Here is a 27,471-nt window from a genome sequence, read left to right as displayed (position 1 = left end):
GCTGGATCAAAGGGTATGCATAGTTTGATAACTTTTGGGGCATAATTCCAGATTGCTCTCCAGAATGGTTGGATTCTTTCACAACTCCACCAAAATGTATCAATGTCCCAGTTTTCCCACAGCCCCTCCAACATTTATCATTTATTTTTCCTGTCATGTTAGCCAATCTGACAATTGTATAGTGATATCTCAGAGTTGTCTTAATTTGCATTTCTCTGATCAATAGTGATTTGCAACACCCTTTCATAAGAGTAGAAATAGTTTCAATTTCATCATCTGAAAATTGTCTGTTCATATCCTTTGACCATTTATCAATTAAAGAATTGTTTGATTTCTTATAAATTAGTCAGTTCTCTATATATTTTGGAAATGAGGCTTTTATCAGAACCTTTAACTGTAAAAATATTTTCCCAACTTGTTACTTCCCTTCTAATCTTGTTTGCATTAGTTTTATTTGTACAAAAGCTTTTTAATTTGATGTAACCAAAATTTTCTATTTTGTGATCAATAATGATCTCTGGTTATCCTTTGGTCACAAATTCCTTCCTCCTCCACAAGTCTGAGAGGTAAACTATCCTATGTTCTTCTGATCTATTTATGATCTCATTCTTTATACCTAAATCATGGACCCATTTTGATCTTATCTTGGTATGTGGTGTTAAATGTGGGTCTATGCCCAGTTTCTGCCATACTAATTTCCAGTTTTCCCAGCAGTTTTTGTCAAATAATGAATTTTTACCCCCAAAATTGGGATCTTTGGGTTTTTCAAACACTAGGTTATTATAGTTGTACACTATTTTCTCTTGTGAACCTACCCTATTCCACTGATCAACTAGTCTATTTCTTAGCCAATACCAAATAGTTTTGGTGACTGCTGCTTTATAATATAGTTTCAGATCAGGTACAGCTAGACCACCTTCATTTGATTTTTTTTTCATTAATTCCCTTGAAATTATTGACCTTTTATTCTTCCATATGAATTTTGTTATTTTTTCTAGGTCATTAAAATAGTTTCTTGGGAGTCTGATTGGTATAGCACTAAATAAATAGATTAGTTTAGGGAGTATTGTCATCTTTATTATATTTGCTCAGTCTATCCAAGAGAACTTAATGTCTTTCTAATTATGTAAACCTGACTTTATTTTTGTGGCAAGTGTTTTATAATTTTGCTCATATAGTTCCTGACTTTCCTTTGGTAGATAGATTCCCAAATATTTTATACTATTGACAGTTATTTTGAATGGAATTTCTCTTTGTATCTCTTGCTGTTGGATTTTGTTGGTGATGCATAAAAATGCTGAGGATTTATGTGGATTTATTTTGTATCCAGCAACTTTGCTAAAGTTGTGGATTATTTCTTATAGCTTTATATTAGAATCTCTGGGGTTCTCTAAGTGTACCATCCTATCATCTGCAAAGAGTGATAGTTTGATTTCCTCATTACCTACTCTAAATCCTTTAATCTCTTTTTGACTCTTATTGCTGAGGTTAGCAATTCTAATACAATATTGAATAGTAATGGTGTTAGTGCGCAAACTTCTTTTACTCCCGATCTTATTGGGAAAGGTTCCAGTTTATCCCCATTGCATATGATGCTTAGTGATGGTTTTAAATATATGCTCCTGAATATTTTAAGGAATAGTCCATTTATTCCTATACTCTCAAGTGTTTTTAGTAGGAATCGATGTTGGATTTTATCAAATGCTTTTTCTGCATCTATTGAGATCATCATATGATTCTTGTTAATTTAAATATTAATATGGTCAATTATACTAATAGTTTTCCTAATATTGAACCAGCCCTCCATTACTGGTATAAATTCTACTTGATTATTATGTATTATTCTGGGGATGATTTTCTGTAGTCTTTTTGCTAATATCTTATTTAAGATTTTAGCATCAATATTCATTAAGGAGATTGGTCTATAGTTTTCTTTCTCAGTTTTCAACCTGCCTGGTTTAGGTATCAGTACCATGTCTGTGTCATAAAAGGAGTTTGATAGAACTCCTTCATTCCCAATTTTTTTCAAATAGTTTATATAACATTGGGGCTAATTGTTCTTTAAATATTTGGTAGAATTCTCATGTAAATCCATCTGGTCCTGGGGATTTTTTCTTAGGGAGTTGATTAATAGGTTGTTCTATTTCTTTTTCTGAAATGGGACTATTTAAACAATTTATCTCCTCCTCTGTTAATCTGGGAAGCCTATATTTTTGGAGGTAGTCATCCATTTCACTTAGGTTATCAAACTTATTGGCATAAAGTTGGGCAAAGTAACTCCTTATTATTACTGTAATTTCCTCTTCATTGGTGGAAAGTTCCCCCTTTTCATTTTTAAGACTAACAATTTGATTTTCCTCTTTCCTATTTCTGATCAGATTTACCAAAGGTTAATCTTTTTTATTGGCTCTTTCATAAAACCAACTCTTAGTTTTATTTATTAATTCAATAGTTTTTTTTTTTTTTAACTTTCAATATTATTGATTTCTCCTTTTAATTTGGGAATTTCAAGTTTAGTATTTGGTTGGGGGTTTTAATTTGGTCTTTTTCTAGCTTTGTAAGTTGCAGGCCCAATTCATTGATCTTCTCTTTCTCTATTTTATTCAAGTAAGCATCTAAAGATATAAAATTTCCCCTAATTACTGCTTTACCTGCATCCCACAAATTTTGGTATGATGTCTCATCATTGTCATTATCTTAGGTGAAATTATTGTTTCTATAATTTGCTGGTTCACCCAATCATTCTTTAAGATGAGATTATTTAGTTCCAATTACTTTTTGGTCTATTTACCCCTAACTTCTTGTTGAATGTAGTTTTAATTGCATTGTGATCTGAGAAGAAAGCATTTACTATTTCTGCCTTCCTGCATTTAATTTTGAGATCTTTATGTCCCAATATATGGTCAATTTTTTATAGGTTCCATGAACTGCTGAGAAAAAAATATACTCCTTTCTATCACCATTCAGTTTTCTCCAAAGATCTATCATATCTAATTTTTCTAATGTTCTATTTACCTCTTTAATTTCTTTCTTATTTGTTTTGTGGTTTGATTTTTCTAATTTTGAGAGTGCAAGGTTGAGATCTCCCACTATTATAGTTTTGCTGTCTATTTCTTCTTGTAACTCTCTTAACTTCTCCTTTAGGAAGTTAGATGCTATACCATTTGGTCCATGTATGTTTAGTATTGATATGGCTTCAATGTCTATGCTACCCTTTAGCAAGATATAGTTTCCTTCCTTATCTCTTTTAATTAGATCAATTTTTGCTTTTGCTTGGTCTGAGATAAAGATGGCTACCCCTGCTTTTTTGACTTCACTTGAAGCATAATAGATTCTGCTCCAGCCTTTTACCTTTATTCTGTATGTATCTCCCTGCTTTAAATGTGTTTCCTGCAAACAACATATTGTAAGGTTCTGACTTGTAATCCAGTCTGCTAATCTGCCTCCACTTAATGGGAGAGTTCATCCCATTCACATTTACAGTTAAAATGACCACTTCTATATTTCCTGCCATCATATTATCCCCAAATCATGCTTTTTTTTCCTTGCCCCCCTAAACTCCTTTCTCAGCATTAAACTTATGGGCCCCATTTGTGTCACTCAACCCTCCCTTTTTAATATCCCTCACTCCCTCCTTTTAAATCCCTTCCCCTTTTTACTCTTTTCTTTTTCCCTTTTTCTCTCCCCCCCTTTTAATGAGGTGCGAGAGAATTCTCTGAAAAACAAATATGTCAATTATTTTCTCTTTGAGCCAAATCTGATGAGAGTAAGATTCACACAATGTTTCTCCCCCTCTCTAACTTCCCTCAGATATGATAGGTTTTCTTTGCCTCTTCCTGGGATGTAGTTTCCCTCTTTTTATCTCCCCTTTTCCCATTTTCTGACACTATCCCCTTTCCATTTCTACTTCCCCTTTTTATGTTATATCAGTAAAATCAAAGTACACATGTTGATTTTCTGTATATGCACAACAGAAATACAGTTCTCAAGAGTTCCTTTTATCTTTTTCTGCTTCTCTTGAGTCCAGTGGTTGGAGATCAATTTTTTTGTTTAGATCTGCTTTTTTCCTTAGAAACAAATGGAATTCATCTGTTTCATTAAATGTCCATCTTCTTCCATTGAAGAAAATGCTAAACTCACCTGGGGAGTTTATTCTTGGCTGCATTCCAAGTTCTTTTGCCTTTCGAACATCAGATTCCAGGTCCTTCAATCCTTTAATGTGGATGCAGCCAGATCTTGAGTCACCCTTATTGTGGCACCTCAGTATTTGAATTGTTTTTTCCTGGCTGCTTGCAATATTTTTTTCCTTAGTCTGATAGTTCTGACTATATTCCCTGAAGTTTTTGTTTTGTTTGGTTTTGTTTTAGGGTCTTTTTCAGAAAGTTTTCAATGAATTCTTTCAATGGCTATTTTACCTTCTGGTTCTATTACTTCTGGGTAGTTCTTTTTGATGATTTCCTGTAAAATAGAATCTAGGCTCCAATAATCCTCAGATTATCTCTCCTACATCTAATTCCTAGGTCTGTTCATTATCCAAATAAATATTTGATGTTTTTCTCCAGTTTTTCATTTTTTTGGTTTTGCTTGACTGATTCTTGGTGTCTCAATGAATCATTCATTTCTATTTGTTCAGTCCTGATTTTTAATGAGTTATTTTCTTCATTTGCTTTTTTTACTTCTTTTTGCATATGTCTAATTGAGTTTTTAAATGAATTATTTTGCTCTATGTAATTTTTTCCCATTTCACTTTTTTAGTGAGTTATTTTCTTTTTCCAATTCACAAATCCTACTTTCTTGGGGTTTCTTTATTTCCAATTCACAGATCCTACTTTCCTATGATTTTTTAACCTTTTCCAATTCACAAATTTTGTTTCCCTGCATTTCCTTTGAATTCTTTATCTTTTCCAATTCAAATTTCAGAATGTTGTTACTCTCTTGCATAGCTTCTCTTTCCTTTCCCCATTTTTCTTCTCTCTTTTGAGATTTTTAGTAGTCTTTCTAGGAGAGTTATGTGATGGGGGCCAGGTAACATTCCCCTTCAGAATATTATCTAGAGACTGTCTGCTATTAGTCTCTTTGGGGTTGCAAACCTGCCCTCTTTCTGTTTGGAAGCTATCAATTATTCTCTTTATTTTTTACTCATTTTTTAAAAAAATCTATTAGGTCTGCCTTCAGGGTAAGGAGGTTACCAACTTCCTCTGCAGAACAGGGATAGGTATATGGATGTAGCTGTCTTGTGAACGGGTTGCAAAGGTCTGGGGGTGCTCTGAGAGAATTTCCCCCTTCTGCTCCCCCACTGGAAGTGATTCAGAGCTGGTTAGCACAGGCTGGGCTGTGGAAGTTCCCAGTGAAGAACCCCTGCTATGTGGCCTAGTGACTGTCCTGAGGCTAGAGGCTGAATAGTCAAAGTGTCACAACCCAAAAGCCCCTCCTGGGGCTGTGGATATTAGCACCTGAAGAGTTAATAGCCCTGGTACACAGCCTGGAAGTGTCTCTGCCCTGGGAAGCACAGTCATTGCTGTGGAAGTTTCACTGTTGTGGATGTTCCACTGCCTCAGGCCGAGCCCCACACTGTGCAGATTAGAGGCTGCCTTGGGCTGTGCTCCCCTACCTTGCAGATTCTTAACTGTCCCAAGGAAAAGCCCCATATAGCAGAATGTGGCTGTACAGCTGAGTCATTTCTGGTTTGGAGTAAGCTATAGACAGTTTCTAGTTTTTTTTTAAGTGGCTTTATTTCTTTGCTGATCTGCTGTTTTGCAAGCAGAGTAGAGCAATCAGCCTATGGCAGAGTTGTCTGTCTCTGTAGCTTTTCTAACCCCAGAGGCCTTTCCAGCCCAATTTGCACAATATGCTAGCCTTTAGTCTATCACTTTCTGGGCCTTTCTTTTTCCCCACCTCTCAGGACAGACCTTTTCTGTCAAAATTCCAGATTCTCTTTGGCTGGTAAACTGTTGTGCTTCTAATCTTCATGGATTTACCAGTCAAGTGCTATTTTTGAGGCTGAATTAAATAGTTGGTAGTCAGGGTAAGGGAAAGTTTAGAAATTAGCATGTGGCTTCTCTGATATCTTGGCTCCACCCCTCGGGAAAAGTTGAAACAGAAGGTTTTGCAAGAATCAGTGTTGAAAAATTACTCATGTATATGTTTTGTATATAAAAATCTATTTTAAAAAAAAGATAATCCCGGTTCCCAAGGAGCTCACAATGTAATCGGATAAACAAAACAAAAAATGAAGCTAAAAAGTGGGATACTCAGTGTAGGGAGGCAGGGGATATGATGAAGTCTTTCATCTTGGAGGTATAAAAGGAGTTAAACCTCCTGAATATATTTCTTAAAAAAAGAATCTAGGAGGAGTTCTCTGATGTTCATCTTCTACCTTCTCCACATAGATAGGACAGGGATTACCTCAGTCATCTAGATGCCTTTAAGTAAAATAAAAAAGGTTTCCAAGACATATGGGGGGAACCCACTTTAGGGCCGGACAAGAGAGGCAGGAATTATAGTTATAATTTACATGTTTGGAGGAAACATTCAAATTGCTGAATTCAAATGTCCAATGGACATTTGTTGCATCAGGAATTATACTATTTTTATAGATAAGGTGAAATGGATCAGAGAAATTAAATGACTTGTCCATGGCCACCTAGATAGTTCATAATGGAGGCAGGGTATGAAACCAGGTGTCATCCTAATATATTATTTCAGTTGGTTTTCATAACAACTATATGAGACAGGAGTGATGAATATCATCTCTGTATTTGAGCAAATTGGGACTCAAAAGCTGGTGAAATTACTTGTCCAAAGTTCCATAGCTAGTCAATGAAAATGCCAGAACTATATAAATTTGAAATTCAATCAATACTTTTCTACGTTTCTCTACTGAGAGAAATCATTTTTCTATTAACAAATTATTAAATTAGGATTGGTTTTTTTTTCTGTTCGTTTCTATGTCCTCATTCAGGGACCAATCCTTATATGTCAGAGTCTGATGAGATTGGCTTAATCCTCTGGGAACACACTTCTTAATCTTGGGCAGGATTCCAGACAACTAAGAGAGTTTACTTTTGATTGAATATAAAGAGTATGTAATCTAGATGAATTCCAGTTCTACAACCATTAGGCCCCCAATTTTGATAGCCCCATCCTCCATATCCCATTGTTCAATTAGAGGGATCTGGGAGAGATGGATTCATTTGACCACCTTGTTGGAGGTGGCTGAGTCTCATGATCAAATATCTTCTTTAGTGAGAAGAACTGGAATTTTTTTTCCCACCTCATCATTAATATATATAACCACTCATTAATGTTTCACCAATAAAATCTGATCTCTGCCTCTCAGGACACACACTTTTCTGAAGATATTTAAGCATTTGCTAATCTCTATGATTTTATCTTTGGTTACAGAGACAGACCACTATCAATTTATTATTTATTAGACAAATTACTCAATTGATTATTATTTACCCAGAACCTCTGTCTCTTGGACTTTTTATTCAACATATATAATACTTATTCTTACATCAGCCAGTAGAATTGAGTCAGAATGACTTGGAAACTGTGCTAATTGTGTACATCAGTAAATAACCTGGTACTTTTGTTCAACATGTTTATATAAGACAGCCCCAGTAATTGTTATCTTTGGCTTAACCTCCAAATTTTATAAGGTAACAGTTTGCTTCTCACTCAGGTCCACTTACATACCAGATTACTACTAGTGACATGTCTTTTGCTAGACTCCATTCCATCATCAGGAAATAGAAAAAAAAATGTCAAGGTGGGCAATTGAAAGACCAATGGAGAAGCCAAAGAACAAAGCATTTTAGGTGTAAGAATTTAGCACAAATGCCAATATCTCATGCCCCTATCCATTTTTCATACTTAGTGCATCTGTAAAATGAGAAAATAATCTGATTAGCAAATGGCGAAGACTATGTCCTGCAAATATACAAAGGGAGAAAATATGCTTTGCTTTGTGTTTTTTTTTCCTTTTCTAATCACTACAACTAAAGCCAGAAATGTTTCATAGAAGGAAATTGAGGATAGAAAATAAATATCCAAGGGCAGCTACTAGATTGTTGTGTTTTTCCAGATTCAAGCCAGATTCAAGTTTCTCACCCAAATATGCAAGCTTCTTATATACCCAGCCAAATGAGTCATTAGTTTTGACAAATTTTTGCCTCCACCCATTCCAACATTAAAGACCAAATATGATCATAGTTGGAAGCATTATATGCAAATACAAGATATTCTCAAATAAGCCTTTGGAATTATGTTCTGCATTAATCATTATTAAAGCTATACCACAAAATCTGCCTTTGGAATGCAATAAACTCTAAAATAGAACCACAGACATTCTGGATGATATGTATGGGTGGGCTGGAATGGGAATCATGTGAATTTCTTAAATGGAAAAAAAAACACAACTAATTAAGCTAATATCATTCCTCAATCATCCACAGAGAATAACCAATAATTGATTTGAGAGGATCTTGCTAAGGCTGCCACTGATTTAAAAAATATATATATATTGAATCTGTTCCTTGATAATTAACAGAGTAAATTCCTTTAGCAATTATGGACTCTCTTATAAATGATGGTCTCATAATTTCCAGCTTGCCAGAAGCAGCATTAATTCAAATGTGCGTAATTCATTCTTCTGGCTCATTTCCATCATCTCTTCCCTAAGGTACCGATTCTCTGGGACACACAAAAAAGTCTTTTGCTGAGAGTGTACCTTCACTACCTCTAAAATGATTACCAATGCATATATTATGTACTATCACTATTCTATGATTTAGTCATACAATCCTAGGATCATAGATTTAGAATTTGAAGGTACCTTAGGCATCATTTAGGTGACACATTGGAGTCAGGAAGACACTGATTCAAATTCAGTCTCAGATAATTACTAGCTGTGTGACCCTGTGCAAGTCACTTAACCTATTTGTTAGTTTTCTCATCAGTAAAAGTAATAGTACCCACTTCCTAGGGTTGGGTTGTCCTAGAAGTTTTAAAAATATTTTGCAAACCTTAAAATGCTATCTGAATTCTATTATTATTATTATTGTTTTCCCTTTCTTCCTCTTTCTGATTTATATCTTACTTTCTTATTATAGATGAGGAAATGAAGAGGACTCAGCAAGATTAAGAGGTTAAAAGACCTTATAGTTAGTACTTACTCATGATAAGATATTAATCCAAGGCTTCATGTCTACAAGTTGAGTGATCACATTGCCTCTGAAGAATAGCACATCTCAACCTTCATAAGGAAAATGAAATCTTCCTTGGACCTTGGGCCTTTATTCTCTATCTTTCCTCACCTATGTGGTCATATATCAAGAAAAGGACTCCAGTATTTCCTGCTTCTTTTTTTATACCATCTACACACTCTTCTTTCCCTGTCTTAGAAAAATAATAGCAGCTATTGTTTATGTAGTTTTAAGATTTAAAAAAAGCAATTTACATATATTATCTCATTTGATCCTTATACCAACCATGTGAAATAGATGCTATTATTATGCTCTTTTTATAGATAAGCAAACTGAACCTTGGAAAAATCAAGTGATTAGCCTACTGCTACACAGCCAGTAATTGTCTGAAGCCAGGGGTCTTCCTCACTTCAGGCCCAACACTCAATCTATCTAACTACCGTGTTTCCCCGATAATAAGACACTGTCTTATTATTTTTTTGGGACTAAAAAACACCAGAGGGCTTATTTTCAGGGGAGGGCTTATTTTATCCTCCATCATGCCCCTTTTATCCTCCATCATGCCCATTTTAGCCTCCATCATGCCCCTTTTATCCTCCATCATGCCCATTTTAGCCTCCATCATGCCCCTTTTAGCCTCCATCATGCCCCCTGAGTGCTTATTTTATTCTCCATCGCTTACTGAACTTACCGAGTTTTTAGATGGTCCTGTCTCAGCTCTACTCCGCGGCGCTGCTCTCAGTAGCGCCAGCAAGCAAATCACCAGGGAAGAAGAGGATGACGCGCTCACTGCTGCAGCTCTGATTGGATGCAGCTCGGAGCGCGACGTGCGTTTCACCCGCGAGGGGAGGGCGGCGCTGCTTACTGAAGGTACCGCTACGCAGCATATAGCGCAGGGGATCACCATGATGACCGTTTTCATAGTAAGTTCGATAGGGCTTATTTTCGGGGGAGGGCTTATTTTAGCGGAATATTAAAGAGTATGTGGGTGTCTTATTTTCAGGATAGGTCTTATTATCGGGGAAACACGGTACTTCTTTGAAATGACTCTTAAGACAGACAGAGGCAAAAGGCGACAGACAGAAACAGAGAGGGACATCCAGGCACAGAGTCTTAGAATCCCAAGTTTTCTTCCAAACTCAGTTTAATCACCACCTCCTATTTTTTATTTTCTTAATTCCTTCAATGTCTCTTCCTATCTACCTTGTATAGTTCTTGTATATGCATGTGTGTGTGTGTGTGTGTGTGTGTGTGTGTGTGTGTGTGTGTGTGTGTAATACCTGTTACTTTCCTTGGCTAGAATGCACATTTCATGAGAGCAAAATTGTTTCACATATGCCTTTATATTTCCAGAATAGAACAGAATTCCTGGCACTTTTATAGTAAGTGCTCAATGAATTATTTATTGATAAAAGAAAGAGGGAGGACTAACACTTCTAGTGTGAAGGTTTGCTTAGGGCTGTTCATCCACTTTTGGCAGTCACCTCTCACATGTGTCTGCAAGTAATTGTAACATGTACAGCAGCCACACCCAAGTTGGAACTAAGTAGGTTAAAGGTAAGCAGCAGGCCTCAAAGCCATCAGTGAATTAAGGGGTGTCTACTCCAAGCATGTAAAGACTTCCCCAGGGAAATTAGTAGATGTAAACAATTTCTTCCTACAGCCTTGAAGGCAGTGGAAGCAGGCCCAATGAAGCACTTATAACTTACTCAAGTATCGAAGACACCAAGATTATCTACTACAGCTTGGGCCATTGTCTTCCTAAGACTTTTGCTTTAACATTGGACTTTAATGACTCTGAAAGAGAGTATATGTGATGACTTTGTGCAGCTTTTCCTCTTTTAAATTCAATTCACTTACAAGTCAAGACATTACCCTGTGATATCACTGGTTCTCCTTGAAAATAAGGATAAGCAACAACTTATTTATGTTTATATATATATATATATGTATATATATACACATATATATAGCAAATGTGATTATATTATATATGTATATTATAACTTAGATATGTATATGTATACATATATTTATAAATTTATTTATATATAAATTATATGTATGCATATTGCTTATATAGTAAACACAAAAGCAATATACACACATGTAAAACATGTGTATAGGTGTGTAAATTTTATTTTCTATTAGAATACAAATTCTTTGAGGGCAAGATTCTTTCACTTTTATCGATTTCCCTAGTGGTTAGCATAATATCTGATACTTAATAGGAACTTAATGCTTGTTGATTGATTCTTAGATTCCTAGATGGTTTATATACAGTAGTATTGACTGGATAAATTATTTAATGAAAATCAGAGTAGTTTCTGGAACTAACAGGCATATTTCTGTTATGATAGATCATTGCTTTTAATGTATATGGAAAATATGAAAAAACTATATGGAAAACTATAAATATTCCATTTTTGCTTTATTGAGTACTAACCCCCTTCTATACTTTCAGTGTGCTTGTGGCTGTAAGCAGTTAAAAAAAGATAACTTTTGAAGAGAGCTCTCTTGTCAAAGATCAAATCTACTACTATTTAGATTTCAACTATCTTTTTATTCTTCTTAAGTAACTATTAAGTACTTAATTTATGTCAGGCACTGTGCAAAATTCTGGGGATAAAAGGTAAAAATAATTTGTCCACAAGAAGCCCACATGTAGTGGAATATGTAAATAACTAGGTACATATAAGAATAAATGGAAGGTAATCCAAGAGAAGGTATTAGGAGATGGAGGTTCTGACTGTGAATGGGCCTCCAAAGGAACATGAGATTTCAGCTGAGACTTGAAGTCAGGGATACTAAGAAACAGAGGTGAGGGAATGGGGAGCAGTTATGTAACAAGGCACTGAAATGAAAAATGGGAGTATTGTGTTTAAGGAAATGCAAATAAGCCAGTGCTTCTAGGTCATCAATGGAAGGAAAAGAAAAGGTGATTTGGAAAAGTAGCAAGGAGCAGAGTTTTAAATACCTAAAGAAGGAGCTCACATTTGATTCTAGAGATATTAGGGAGTGACTAGAACTCACTGAATAGAATGAGGAGGGGACATACCTACATTTTTTTTTTCTCAATAGTATTTTATTTTTTTTCCCAAATACATGTAAAGATAGTTTTGAACATTCATTTCTCTAAGATTTTGTGTTTCAAATTTTTTCTCACTCCTTCTTCTACTTCCCCCCTCTCCAAAATAGCAAGCAATTCAATATAGGTTGAATATGTACAATCTTTCTTTTTTATTATTAATTTTATAATTATAAAATTTTTGACAGTATATATGCATGAGTAATTTTTTTTTATATAACATTATCCCTTGTATTCATTTTTCCAAATTTTCCCCTCCCTACCTCCACTCCCTCCCCTAGATGACAGGCAATCCCATACATTTCACATGTGTTACAGTATAACCTAGGTATAATATATGTCTGTAAATCCAATTTTCTTGTTGCACGTTAAGTATTGGATTCCGAAGGTATAAGTAACCTGGGTAGATAGACAGTAGTGCTAACAATTTACAATCACTTCCCAGTGATCCTTCTCTGGGTGTAGTTGTTTCTGTCCATCATTGATCAACTGGAAGTGAGTTGGATCTTCTTTATGTTGAAGATATCCACTTCCATCAGAATACATCCTCATACAGTATTGTTGTTGAAGTGTACAGTGATCTTCTGGTTCTGCTCATTTCAGTCAGCATCAGTTGATGTAAGTCTCTCCAAGCCTTTCTGAATTCATTCTGCTGGTCATTTCTTACAGAACAATAATATTCCATAACATTCATATACCATAATTTATCCAACCATTCTCCAATTGATGGACATCTATTCATTTTCCAGTTTCTAGCCACTATGAAAAGGGCTGCCACAAACATTTTGGCACATACAGGTCCCTTTCCCTTCTTTAGTATTTCTTTGGGATATAAGCCCAGTAGTAGCACTGCTGGGTCAAAGGGTATGCACATTTTGATACCTTTTGGGGCATAGTTCCAAATTGCTCTCCAGAATGGCTGGATTCTTTCACAACTCCACCAACAATGTATCAGTGTCCAGTTTTCCCACATCCCCTCCAACATTCATCATTATTTGTTCCTGTCATCTTAGCCAATCTGACAGGTGTGTAGTGGTATCTCAGAGTTGTCTTAATTTGCATTTCTCTGATCAGTAGTGATTTGGAACACTCTTTCATATGAGTGGATATAGTTTCAATTTCATCATCTGAGAATTGTCTGTTCATATCCTTTGACCATTTATCAATTGGAGAATGGTTTGATTTCTTATAAATTAGGATCAGTTCTCGATATATTTTGGAAATGAGGCCTTTATCAGAAGGTTTAACTGTAAAAATATTTTCCCAATTTGTTATTTCCCTTCTAATCTTGTTTGCATTAGTATTGTTTGATGTACAATCTTTCTAAACCTATTTTCATATTTGTTGTGCAAGAAAGATCTGACCAAAAGGGGGGGGGGGAACCATGAGAAAGAAAAAGTAAACTAACAAAAAGTTGAAGACACTATGCTTCAATTCTCATTTAGTCTCCATAGTTCTCTTTCTGAATGCAGATTGTATTTTCCATCTCAAGTCTGTTGGAATTATCTTGGATCACTGTATTGCTGTTTCTATGTATAATGCATAATGATGTTCTACTTATCTCATTTAGCATCAGTTCATATAAGTTTTTATCAGACTTTTCTGTAATTAGCCTATTCATCATTTCTTTTAGAATAATATTCCATTCCATTCATATACCATAACTTATTTAGCTATTTTCTAATTGGTGGACATGTATTCACTTTTGAATTCCTTGTCACTATGGAAAAAACTGTATTGCTTTGTGTGAAATGTGAACTACTATTACAAGATTGTATTTTGAATTTTTGTTATTATAGATCCTCAATTTCTAGATGAGAAAACTAAGGCTTTAGTGAGGTTCAAGAACATCTGAGTAGTGCATGCTACTTGTTTTCTCATCTAGAAAAGTTTAAGAAGTAAACTTAAACTTAAACTAAGTCTTTAGTGACTCTGAGTAAGTCACTTAACCTTGTTTATCTCAGTTCCTCATCTGTAAAATAATCTGGAGAAGAAAATGACAAACCACTTCATTATCTTTAACAAGAAAACCCCAAATAGGGTCATAGAGAGTTGGACATGACTGAAACAACTTACCAACTGTAAGGTTTAAGTGACTCAATTGATGTCATCCAGCTCACTATGATGGGGCTATAACTAAACTCAGACCATGCTGACCATGTTTTTCTTTCCATTATACCATGTTCAGGTCAAGTAGTTACAATGCTTTATTTGACCAGCTCTCCTCTATGTATTTCTGCATTTTCTTCTAAGGATCTGAGATTTGGGAACAGAAAAGCACCAGACATAAAACTAGCCTATTTCTCACTTTATCTGTGACTCTGCTCCTTGGGCAGTTAAAGAAAGGTGAACATCATGCTGCCCTTATTAAATTCAAACTAAGTCAGGCTGCCTGACTCTGACCTAATACAAACAGATTGTGTCCCTGATAGGATCAGAGACCTCTTCTTGGGATGTGGTATGTCTGGACATATCATTATAATTCAAGGATAACAGGGGCTGCAAAGGTCAGTGGCCAGTCACATGATTTATTAAAGGACATTTGTCCTATTTCATTCTACCTTTCAACTAAGCCTTTTGGTGTTTCCTTTGGATTTCAATCTTATTCGGAACTTAGAAGGAGGACATTGAAAAATAGAATTTTTTTCATCCTCTGCAGTTAAGAGGGAGTCTAAAAGCACAGTGAGCTAATCTGAAAGACTTTTATCTATCTACTTATTTGTAGCTGCTTACTCTTGGAATCCATTGTGTCATCCTCTAGAGGATTAGAGTCTCCATTCTGACATATCTTCTTGTGAAGGCTATTTCCATACCCACCTCCCTATATGGTCCCTGCCCCCAAATGTGGTCAATATAAATGAGTGCTAAGACTCCTAGGCAGGTAATGCTTTAGAAGGGCACTGATAGAAATGAATGGTCTTCATGAGTGCAATGATATTCATAGACTTTTCTGAGAGAATAGCGAGAGAATGATGGTGTTCATAAATCTAGGAAAGAAATCTAGAAACTCATATAGTTCAATTTTCTCACTTTGTACATGAGAAAACTGAGGCCCAAAGTAGGGATATGAAATAACTTGCCCATTGTCACTTAGGTGGCAAATGCTGGAGATATCAAGGCAGGATTTGAACCTAGGATTCTAGAACTAGTGTTCTTTTTAAATAAAGCTTTTCCCTTCAAATATTATTGATTGTTTAACTGTTTTTAGTCATGTCCAATTCTTCCTGACCCCTTTTGGGTTTTTCTTGGCAAAGGTGTTAAGAATGATTTGCTATTTTCTTCTTTAGTTCATTTTATAATTGAGGAACTGAGGCAAACTGGGTTAAGCCCATCATCACACAAGTATAAAATGTGTGAGGCTTAATTTGAACTCGGATCTTCCTGACTCCATATCCAATGTTCTATATACTACATTATTTAGCTATTCTTTCACTACCTTAGTCAAGACTATTGCCAAAAAGTGTATTCTCTTTTATGCCTAACTACTGGTATTCAACAAATACAATTCTAGCAACACATAACTATCCCTTATTTGAGAATGTTTTACTTGACAAAAGAACAAAATAAACCATTTTCTCTTGTAAATAAATGGCTGCACTAGAACACATGAACTGAAAGGAGATCAATACCTAGTTTATAGCAAGGGATGGAGTATTGGTACTGCTCAGCTCCAGAGAGGCAGCTTTGTGGGGCATTAGCATGAATTACTTTTGTTTGATGTCTATGATAATTTATACATTTGTCAGTAATTTGCTTGATGAATTTGTAGGCTTGCAAGGTGTAGAGGACCAGAACTCTGTAAAATTTTACTTGAAACAAGGAAACACAAGGAAACACAAAGATGTTTAGTCAGTGTGATTGATGAGATAATGGTTCTCTAGTTCACATATACTTAGTACTTTGTATGGTAATGTAATGGTTCTCTAGTTCACACATACATAGTGTGCTGTAATGATGTAATCACACTGAGGTATTTAAGGGCTGAAAGGAATGGAAATGAGACATTCCATTTTTGACCATCCTCCTAGTGGCTTCCTTGCCTCCTTCACTCTTCCACTAAGATCAAGACTGAAGGCAGACTGGTAGACTGGAAGACTGCTGGAGAGACTGGGTCAGACTGTCAGACTAGGCCAGACAAAGGAGACAATAAAGACTTTGGACTCTATTTCCTGTCCATCCTGAGGGAAACTTGCTGAGACCAAGGCCTGTCCAGACGACTTCCAGAAAGCTAGCCTGAACATTACAGCAAGGTTAGGTTATTTTCTCCTTTTTGAATTTCCTGTTATAAAATGAATTGATTCTTATTTTCTTATATGTGCAGAAAGGAAGTAATCCTGGCCCTCTAGCTTCTTCCCATCTTGTCCCTTTTTTCAAAAGCTGCTTGGTATATCCTAGCATAGAAATGCTAAGTTGTATGACTTTTCTCTCATTCCTTTGCAATGCAAAACATCATTTGCCTGACCTAAGCTCTGATTCAAAGGCTAAACAACAATGTCTGAAAGCATCCTTCAACTATTCAATAGGTTGTATATGTTCGATTGCTTCTTAAAATACCCTGAAGATTCGGTAACCTTTGGTCCCAGGCTAAATTACAATATTGATTTCTCCTGTTCAACTCCTACAAAGACCTACAAAGAAAATAAGCTAAAGAGAAAACCCAGGTATTCTACATGTAGTCTTTTCAACCAGCAGCCTAACAATCTGTCCTCTTGAAGAATTCCATCATATCTTATGCAGCTCATGGTATGTGAAAGTTGTAAGGGACGTCATTGACTCTAGTTCAGCCTATATGCAAAATAGGTTATAAAATTCTTTGCTTGAAGACCTTTAAATATGGAACACCAAGCATCTCTTTAATAAGCTCATCCTATTTTGGGGCAACTTTTAAATTTTAAGAAGTTTTTAGTTATTTTTCCTGGTATCCAGTCTAAATTGAGCTCTTTCCACCTTTCCTGATCTGCTCTTGACATATAGGAACTTGGGGCCAAACAAAATGACTCTGATCCCTAGTCTACTTGATAGCCATTCATATACTTGAAGACATATCCTCCTTGAGTCTTCTCCAGGATAACCATTTCCATGTCCTTCATGGACTCAAGGTTCTTCAGCTTATTCTTTTCCTTTGATATTCTCTTACATCTTACTAATGTCCTTAAAACATGTCATGCCTGAAAATAATACTCTTCCCTTAGCTCCATATATGGTTATTCAGGATGCTTATAATCAATGTTATGTACCAAATGGGGGTATTACCTGAGTTTGTATAATAGGTCCCTCCGAGAAGGGAGTCTCAGGTTGAAGAAAAGCTCATGAGCCCCCAAAATGTATTCACTTTTGCTATTATTTTGTTGTTGAGGAAACTAGGTGGCATGCTCTATAGAGTGCTAAGTCAGGGAGTCAGGAAGACCTGAGTTCAAATTTGTGCTTAGACATGCTACTTTTTTTTTCATCTGTAAAATTGGGATAATAATAGCACCTACTTCCTATGGTTGTTATGAGGATCAAATGAGTTAATAATTTTAAAACACTTAGTGCTATATAAATATAATTATTATTACCATAAGATAGTAAGAAGGAAGACACATTTAATTCAAAGCAATCAAGTAATAAAATAGCATAAAAGGAAAAGTAGCAATAATCCCTCTCCCCAATAAACCTAGGGTACAACTTCCTAAAAATATCCTATCAATATATCATCAGTAACAATAGGGACATATAGGAAACATGCATAAAGAAATAAAGGAAATGTGTAGCCAGACTACACATAGAAGGGAAACATTTCCAATTTTACAGGGTCAGCCAAAAAGGTCTTCCAGTGAAGTCTTTGTATTGATTCCCCAAGACCTGGGCCTTATGCTGCTCTCTTGTGGGATGTTCTCTCTGCTTGATTTTGTTCTATGTGGCCTGAAACTGTTGTTGGTTGTTGCCCATTGTGGCTATATTGACTGAAAGGTTTTGAATGGTGTACCTACTACTTTAAGATCTGAATGCAGCTGGAGTCCTGAGCTGAGATGCAATGATCTCTCTTAATAGAAGAACAGTGAACTTTTAGATCATGTTTCTTTTAGCACAGTGCCTAGAGCAGGGATTCTTTTTTTTTAATTTTTAAAATTAATTTTTATAATTATAACATTTTCTTTGACAGTACATATGCATAGGTATACACACACACACACACACACACACACACACACACACACACACACACACACACATATATATATATATTTTTTTTACAACATTATCCCTTGTTCTCCCTTCTGTTCCGAAACTTTCCCCTCCTTCCCTCCACTCCCTCCCCTAGATGGCAGGCATTCCCATACATATTAAATATCTTATAGTATATCCTAAGTACAATACATACATACATACATATATATATATATATATATATATATATATATATATGTACATATATATATAAATATATATGCATGTTGTTGCAAAGGAAATATTGTATTCGGAAGGTAAATATCTGGGAAGAAAAACAAAACAAACAAACAAACAAACAAAAAAAAAAAACCAATGCTCTCAGTTTACACTCATTTCCCAGTGTTTCTTTTCTAGATGTAGCTGATTCTGTCCGTCACTGATCAATTGGAATTGGATTAGCTCTTCTCTATGTTGAAGATATCCACTTCCATCAGAATATATCTTCATACATTTGAAGTGTACAGCAATCTTCTGGTTCTGTTCATTTCACTCAGCATCAGTTGATGTAACTCTCTCCAAGCCTCTCTGTATTCCTCCTGTTGGTCATTTCTTACAGAACAATAATATTCCATAACCTTCATATACCATAATTTACCCAACCATTCTCCAGTTGATGGACATCCATTCATTTTCAAGTTTCTAGCCACTATGAAAAGGGCTGCCACAAACGTTTTGGCACATTCAGGTCCCTTTCCCTTCTTAGTATTTCTTTGGGATATAAGCCCAGTAGTAGCACTGCTGGGTCAAAGGGTATGCACATTTTGATAACTTTTTGGGCATAATTCCAGATTGCTCTCCAGAATGGTTGGATACTTTCACAACTCCACCAACAATGCATCAGTGTCCCAGTTTTCCCACAGCCCCTCCCACATTCATCGTTATTTGTTCCTGTCATCTTAGCCAATCTGACAGGTGTGTAGTGGTATCTCAGAGTTGTCTTAATTTACATTTCTCTGATCAATAGTGATTTGGAACACTCTTTCATATGAGTGGAAATAATTTTAATGTCATCATCTGAAATTGTTCATATCCTTTGACCATTTATCAATTGGAGAATGGCTTGATTTCTTATAAATTAAAGTCAATTCTTTGTATATTTTGGAGAGGAGGCCTTTATCAGAACCTTTAACTGTAAAAATGTTTTCCCAAATTGTTACTTCCCTTCTAATCTTGTTTGCATTAGTTTTGTTTGTGCAGAAACTTTTTAATTTGGTGTAATCAAAATGTTCTATTTTGTGATAAATAATGGTCTCTAGTTCTCCCTTGGACACAAACTCCTTCCTCCTCCACAAGTCTGAGAGGTAAACCATCCCATGTTCCTCCAATTTATTTATGATTTCGTTCTTTATGCCTAAATCTTGGACCCATTTTGATCTAATCTTAGTATGTGGTGTTAAATGTGAGTCCATGCCTAGTTTCTGCCATACTAATTTCCAGTTTTCCCAGCAGTTTTTGTCAAATAATGAATTCTTATCCTAAAATTTGGGATCTTTGGGTTTGTCAAACACTAGATTGCTATTTTTATTCTCTATCTTGCCCTGTGAACCTAATCTATTCCACTGATCAACTAGTCTATTTCTTAGTCAATACCAAATGGTTTTGGTGACTGTTGCTTTATAATATAGTTCTAGATCAGGTACAGCTAGACCACCTTCATTTAATTTTTTTTTTCATTACTTCCCTTGAAATTCTCGACCTTTTGTTGTTCCATATGAATTCTGTTATTTTTTCTAGGTCATTAAAATAGTTTCTTGGGAGTCTGATTGGTATAGCACTAAATAAATAGATTAGTTTAGGAAGTATTGTCATCTTAATTATATTTTCTCGGCCTATCCAAGAGCACTGAATGTCTTTCCAATTATTTAAATCTGACTTTATTTTTGTGGCAAGTGTTTTGTAATTTTGTAGAGCAGGGATTCTTAACCTTCTTTGTTTCTTACACCTTTGGGCAGTCTGGGGAAGACCAAGGACCCCTCTTCATAATAATATGTTAAAATATATAAAATAAAATAGGATTACAAAGGAAAAATAATCAAACTGAAATATAATTATTAATATGTTTTAAAAATTCATAGACTCCAAGATAAGAGCCTTTGGTCTAGAGGGCTTTGTTTTATCTCTTAGGAAAGTAAAACCTCCATACATCTAGTCATCAAACTAAAGAGGGAAAAAAAATCAAATGTGATACTCAACAAGTTGAGGCAGTTACTGCTATTAACCCAGTTTTATAGATAAGGAAATTGAAGATGAGAATAAATGATTTTCCCAGTGTTACACAACTACTAAATGTCTCTGAGGCAGAATTCAAACAAACACAGTTCTTCCTGTATTGAAGTCCAATACTCTATCCATCATACACACACACCTACTTACTTACAGCTGTTACATAATGTACTATGTATTAAATGTTGGGGGAAGAACAAAGACATATAGTGTCTGACTATGTGGACCTCACAATTCATCAAATGAAAGGGTGTGACAGATACACAAATAACCATAATACATAATAAATATATAAGAGGTATAAACTAGATGCTAAATGAGGTCTAATTGGAGAAAGATCATTAAGTAGGGGAACATGGAATGCTTTTTTTGGAGGATATAGTGCATTTGAGTTTTGATTTCAATTATCTTTAATTCATTTAGTGATTTAAATTAATTTAAATTAATAAATTAAAGCCTGCAGATGAGGGAAGACTATCCAGTAATAGGTAACAATATGAGTCAAAGGTGTGGAAATGGGAAAAATCTATTAAGTGAGACAAAATGATGAGGATTCTTTAGGACAAATGTGGAAGGCAGTAGAATGAAATAAAGTAGAAATGTGGAGTGGTACTAAATTGTGGAAGGCCTTCAACATCAAACCAAGGAATTCAAACTACATTTGGAAGACATTGTAAATCACTAATGAGACTTGAAAAGAGAAGCAATAAATACTTATAAGAAATTTTTATTACAGAGGCCATGATACTGGAGAGGAGAGGATGGTTCCAGAGAAATAGGACAGGGGTACAATCTACAGGACTTGATAACTGATTGAATATGAAAAAAAGGAGGAGAGTGAACAGTTAAAGGTTAGCAACAAGTTGTCAAACTTAAATTCCTGAGTGTGAATTGACAGAAATAGAAAAATAAAAACAAACAAACAAAAAAAACCCCAAAATCTTGTTCTGTTTTGTTTGTTTGTTTTTGAAGGGAAGGATAAATGTTTACTTTTGAATATTTCGGGGTTTCAGAGAAACAGAGATATCCTCTAAGCAGTTTGAAACCTTAGAAGGAGATCAGGGCTTGAGAAAGAGATCTGGATAATATCTATGTTTCCATGAAAGTTGAAGTCTTGGAAGTGAATGAGTTTGTCAAAGTAAAAAGTGTAGAGAAAGAGGTTAGTGACAGGATTTCCTAGTATCTTCTTACTTCTCTCTCCCCACTCCCACTCGCCTGCAGCCACATTGCCTTGGACTATGCTGCTGGAATCACACTGGGCTCTGATGAGCTTTTATATTTTCTTTTGACAATGCACTTTCCCCTCTCACCTCTTTTCAGCTTCTTGTTAGGTCATATCAGTCAGTTCTGACTTTCTATGATCTCTTTTGGTATTTACTTGGGGGTAAAGAGACTGCAATCGTTTGCCTTTTTCTTTTCCAGCTCCTTTTAGAAATAAAGAAATTGAGGGAAACAAGATTTAAGTGGCTTGCCCAGGTCACACAGCTAGCAAATGTCTGAGGTCAGATTTAAACTCGGGAAGGTGAGTCTTCCAGATTCCAGGCTTAGAACTCTATCCACCATCTCATTTAACTGCCCCTTTCCAGTTAGTTCCACTTTATATTATATTCTTTCTTTAGAATGAAAGCTTCTTGAACACAGAGTCTATTTTGCTTATTGGTATTTGTATCCCCAGGTCTTATTATATTTCTTAGAATAGAGCAAATGCTTAATGAAGGCTCTATCTATATCTGTTGGAATACATAGGAACTGTTGGAATACACTGGAGCCACCTGACAATGGCTGCTGGAGATTCAACCCAGATCTGCAGAATAGATCTACTCTTGTGAAAGGATGATATAAGGAGACTGAGAGGCAGTTGCTGTTCTCTGACCTCTCTCCTCTTCCCTCTTGCCTCCAATTGATCTCATTCCACAACACCTGTATCATCAGTAAAGGCTGCTTTGCAACCTCCTTCAGATGTTATGATCCACAGCTGTGGAGGCTCTCAGAGAATTTACCTGTCCCTGTCCCTTAACAATTCCCTGTTTTTGTTTTTGTTTTTTTTTTTTGCTGTTATTCCCCGTCCCCCCCCCCCCTCAAAGCATGGTCCACACACTGAGGAATGCAAGCAGCACTAATACCTCTAGATGGTTGTAGTAGGTGTTGATCAAGGCAAATTTTCAAATAAGAGGACTATAGTAGAACAAGCATTTAAGTCTCTCATCAGACTCCTGACTCGGTCCTTTGATGGCCCATTAAATTACCTCTACTGAAAAAGTCTTACTAGGGCTGTTCTTCCTTTCCTTTCCTGCAGATTACCAAAAGAATTCTGTAAGGATCCTTCTCACAAATAGCTCTGGTGGTTCTTGTAATTCTTATGCTTCTTGTGCCCCACATTCAAGGGCCATCATGTAATATCTGGGCTAGCTTTCTAGAGGGCCTTTGGACCAGCCTTGGTTTCAGCAGAATAATACAAGAATAGTCAGGAATAAAGTCCGAAGTCTTTATTGTCTCCTTCAGTCTCCCAGTCTGCCTCAGCAGTGTCAGTCAGCACTCTGTACATCTCAATCTCTACTCTGACTTCCGTTCTGACTCTGACCTCTTAAATACTCTATTACAATTAAATCAATTCATCATACTGAGTATAAGCCAATCTTTATATCACTAGGGAACCAATTATCTCATCAATTCCACTGAGTTAATATCTTGTTGTAGGATTAAATCAATCATACTGAGCCTTAAGTATACCTTTTCAGAGTTCCTGCCCTCTACATATATCTGTGTAGATTCCTTTATCATTAATATTAAATGTTTGGAAAGATGAAGAGAGTCAGCAAAGGAATGAAAGAAAAGTGGTTAAGAGAAGTAGGATAAGAAAAAGAAAATGGGGCCTGGAAGCCAAGGAAAGAATAGTTCAAGAACTAAAGAAACTGAGGGAGCAGACCAGTAAGAATTTCTCAATCTGTTAAGATCATTGCTGTCATAGAAAGTAACTTTTCTATGTTAATAGAAAAAAAAAAAGAATAAAGAATTCAAAAGAGTGAGTGGGTGATGAGGAAATAGACAAACCTTAGGTAAAAACTTCTCATATCCTTCAGGACTAGGCTGCAAACTTCTTGAAGTCAAAGATTTCTTTCCCTCCTTCTCCCCTCTCAATCTCTCTCCTTCCTTCTCTTTCTTTCCTTCTCTCCCTCCATCCTCCCTCCCTTCATCCTTCCCTCCCTCATTTCCTTCCTTCCCTCCCTCCTTTCTTTCCTTCCCTTCCTTCTTTCTTTTCTTCCTTCCCTTCTTTCTTTCTTTTCTTCTTTCCTCCCTTTTCCATTCCTTCCTCCCTCCTTTCCTTCCCTTCCTTCCCTTCTTCCTTTCCCTTCCCACCTTTCTTCTCTTCTTCCTTTCTTCCCTTCCTTCCCTTCCCTCCTTTCATCCCATCTTCCTTCCTTCCTCCCTTCCCTCCTCCTTTCCTCCCCCTCCTTTACTCCCTTCCCTCCTTCCTTCACTCCCTCCTTTTCTCTTCCTTCTTTTCATCTCTCTTACCTCCCTTCCTCCCTCCCTTCCTTCTCTTTTCTTCTCTCCTTCCCTTCCCTCCTTCCCTCTTTCCTTCATTCCTCCCTTTCCTCCCTTCCTTTCCTTTTTTTCTTCCCTTATATCTTCTCCAGCACCAAAACCAGTGCTTTATGTGTAGTAGATATCTAACAAATTTATTATGAATGAATGTGATGAGGTTAGTGGCAGTCAGAGAGCTGTGGGAACCTGTCAGCGCACAGGTTCAATGTGAAAGAATTCACGCACCCAGAAAGTTAGACAGGCAAAAAGAAAGTTTATTGTTAGATGAGAAGTCAGCTTTTACTAGGAGGCTGACTTCCTCAATGGCAAGGTACTGACAGAAAAGCAAAGATCTAGCAGAGAAATCCTGGCAGAGAGATAAAGAGGGGTTAATGCTGAGAAAAGAATGTCTTCTCAATGGGCAAGGGTCCTCTCAGACAGTTATACCAAGGAGAAGTCCCTTGGCTTGGCATGGTCCTGCTTTTGGGCCTCTGCAAATTATGAGTTTAATATTGTGTGTTTTTATAAGGAAATCTGAGACGTAAGTTTCATTTGAGTAAGATTTCTTCAATGTTGTCTGCCCTCAAGCCTAGATTTCCAATTGAATGAAACCACTTACTGGGAGTGGTCCTGAGCCAATTTTCAACTCAATAGAGGTCAATAGAAATATCAAATCTAGATTTAAATGAGACCACTTAAGTTTGGACTAAATAGGAGTGGTCCTGGACTCAATAGACCAGGGGTCCTCAAACTATGGCCAGTGGGCCAGATGTAGCCCACTGAGGACATTTATGAGGTCTTCCAGGTTATGGAAAAATCAGAGCGGAAGTTAGACCTAAACTCCGGTTAGCAACGCACACTTCCGGCACTAGGCTGAGGCGGCGGATACAGAGAGTGAGGTGCTCCAACAGTCTGAGGGCCCCCTAATTAAAAAGTTTGAGGACCACTGCAATAGAGGGTGCAAGTAGTCCGACCAAGATAACAGAATGAAGCCACTTTATCTTGCTTCCCTGAAATGGGCTTCTCCCAGAGGAGAGTTTCTTCAGAGTTCAAGGAGAGTTCTCCCACCCCCAAAATCAGCAGAGTTTCAGGGTTCCCCTGTCAAATGTATCTGTCAAATGAAAGAATTATGAGCCCAGAGATCTCGCTTTCCATGTTGAAGAGGAGAGGGTTAAAGGGCAACAAGGGAGCAAACTTCCTGCTTGTTACTTCCCCTGCCAACTGCTTTTTTTTCTCTTTAGCTTCCTGTACCTTTCAACTTAGCAGCTGGTTGACCAGACTTTTTCTCTTACCAATTCATTTGCATGTCATGGAATCACCTTCCTGATATTTTGGTCCTCTTCGAGAATGAAGGACAACCACCACTTTAAGTTTGTGGAGGTAGCCAATGGAAGAGGTGAGTGGGTCTTAAATGAACTAGGTTTGGACAATAATGCTTTCAGGTATTGGCTGAATTTTTGAGAGAGAGTTTAGTCAAAGTTTTGTTACTGAGTTAAACTGGATATAAAGTGAACTAAACAACTGTGTGAGGAGAAGTTAGAGAATGGCTTGAGAGGGAGAGCTGAAGAGTTTAGGGAGGGAGGGAATGGAATTTAAGAGGGATAATAAGATTCCTGAGCAGTTTCTAGATCCTGTGACTTATGCTTGATTTATAGAGATTTGACTTTTCCATTGGTATTCTTACTTGGCCTGTTCCTTTTGACCTTCCCAACATCATGGAACCCCCAAAATGCATAACTTTGTCCTCAGGTAATGGCAAGGGAAATTTTAGCTACTGGGGACCTTCTTTCTTCTCTATAATGTTACTCCCCTTTCCCCACATCCTGGGCCATCTCCTCCCCCCACCAAATGAGAATTGAAACTGTTCCTTTACCCCCTTGACATTGTAGCCATACCTTTCTTTACTTTCTGGATTCTCATGTAGACACCAAAGATAGCTGGGCCTTTCTCCCTGATTGTTCCAGAGATTCTGCAGCACCCAATCTTTTGAATGTTCTGTCCTGGAAACAAGGGCTGAAGGATATGACACCTTTTTTTATGAGGTAAGGGGATTGATTGTGAAGACATTTCTAAGAGCTCTTTCTGTTGCTTGGTTACCCCCTCACCCTTCTCGAGGTCCTGGTGGGGGGGGGTTGGCTCACTCTAGTTATGAGGTTTGTCTTTTGATTGGAACTGAAGATTCCTCTATTTCTTATTCCTGGATCCTCCCCCCCCACCATAGCCAAAGGGGGACCTCCTAGGACTCCTCCTTCTTTCCTAGATTATCCAACAACTCCACAAAGACCAATTGAACATCTACATGGAGAAAGAGAAGTTGAAGAGGGCTGGAGAATTGGATTCCCTTAGAGGTCGACAAAGCCAGCTCCAGGTGAGAATGAGCAGAGGGCCTTTGGCCAGTCTATTGGCTAGACAATGATTTGTGTGCACAAAAAATGTTTAGAGAAAGAAACTCTAGGATTGCTTTTGAGGAACACTGTTTTGAGAACCAGAACACAGACTGACATTATGCCTGTGTAATCTTGTGCAAATCTCTGAGCTTCATTTTTCTCCTTCATTCATAAAGTGAGAGGTTTGAATTAGATGACTTTTTTGGTCTCCAGCTGTTTACTTATGACCCTAATTTGTTGGAGAGACAGGTAGATATTAGGTTTTTTGAAAGAACAAGTAACTATACCAATGTAAAAGAAAAAATAATGCTTTTGATTTATTTGTACAAGAATTAAACATAAAATAAATACTTAGAAAATCAATGTAGATGATAATTATGTAAATTATCATGCTGAGAATTTGGGAGAAGGGAATAGAGTAATAGAGAAATGTTTTGAGATTGGGTAGTCAGATTTCTCCCATATAAGTGAGGAGAGGAGATGGGGGCCTGGGAAGTTTTAAAATTTTTTCTACATAATGAATTATAAGGACTGATATCAAACATCTAGGCAATACAATAGTCAGTATGACTAAAGTTCAAATCTGGTTCTTAGGTATCAGCTGGATGACTCTAGATCAGTCACTTAACCTCTGACTGCGTTTATTTCCTCATCAGTGAAATGAAAATAGTACCTACTTCTCAGGGTTCCTGTGATAATAAAAATTTGATAATATTTGATATTTGATAATATCAAATAATAAAATATTTGGAAATGTTAAAGCACTATATAAATATTATTACTACTCCTATTCCTTCCTCCTTTCCCTCCTCCATGTTATATAATA

At 36.4% G+C, this 27,471-nt stretch overlaps 1 protein-coding gene and 1 long non-coding RNA gene across 2 annotated transcripts in view; one reads left to right on the top strand and one right to left on the bottom strand.

Annotated features, from left to right (window-relative positions):
• LOC141547754 (uncharacterized) overlaps window positions 1-26,263 on the bottom strand; it is a 68,230-nt gene extending 41,967 nt beyond the window's left edge. Inside the window, exon 1 of the long non-coding RNA XR_012483615.1 lies at window positions 26,154-26,263. This is a non-coding gene — a long non-coding RNA (uncharacterized LOC141547754). The remainder of the gene's footprint in view (window positions 1-26,153) is intronic.
• A 79-nt stretch (window positions 26,264-26,342) lies between these two features.
• LOC141546936 (afadin- and alpha-actinin-binding protein B-like) overlaps window positions 26,343-27,471 on the top strand; it is a 39,063-nt gene continuing 37,934 nt past the window's right edge. Inside the window, exons 1-2 of the mRNA XM_074275130.1 lie at window positions 26,343-26,411; window positions 26,519-26,626. Coding sequence (XP_074131231.1) covers window positions 26,558-26,626 — 69 coding nt within the window. The 5' untranslated portion in view covers window positions 26,343-26,411; window positions 26,519-26,557. The remainder of the gene's footprint in view (window positions 26,412-26,518; window positions 26,627-27,471) is intronic.

Source organism: Sminthopsis crassicaudata, chromosome 6 (assembly GCF_048593235.1).
Source record: "Sminthopsis crassicaudata isolate SCR6 chromosome 6, ASM4859323v1, whole genome shotgun sequence".
In the NCBI taxonomy this organism is placed as follows: Eukaryota; Metazoa; Chordata; class Mammalia; order Dasyuromorphia; family Dasyuridae; genus Sminthopsis; species Sminthopsis crassicaudata.
Note: the sequence above shows the minus strand (reverse complement) of the source record. Positions and strands in the feature narration are given on the sequence as shown.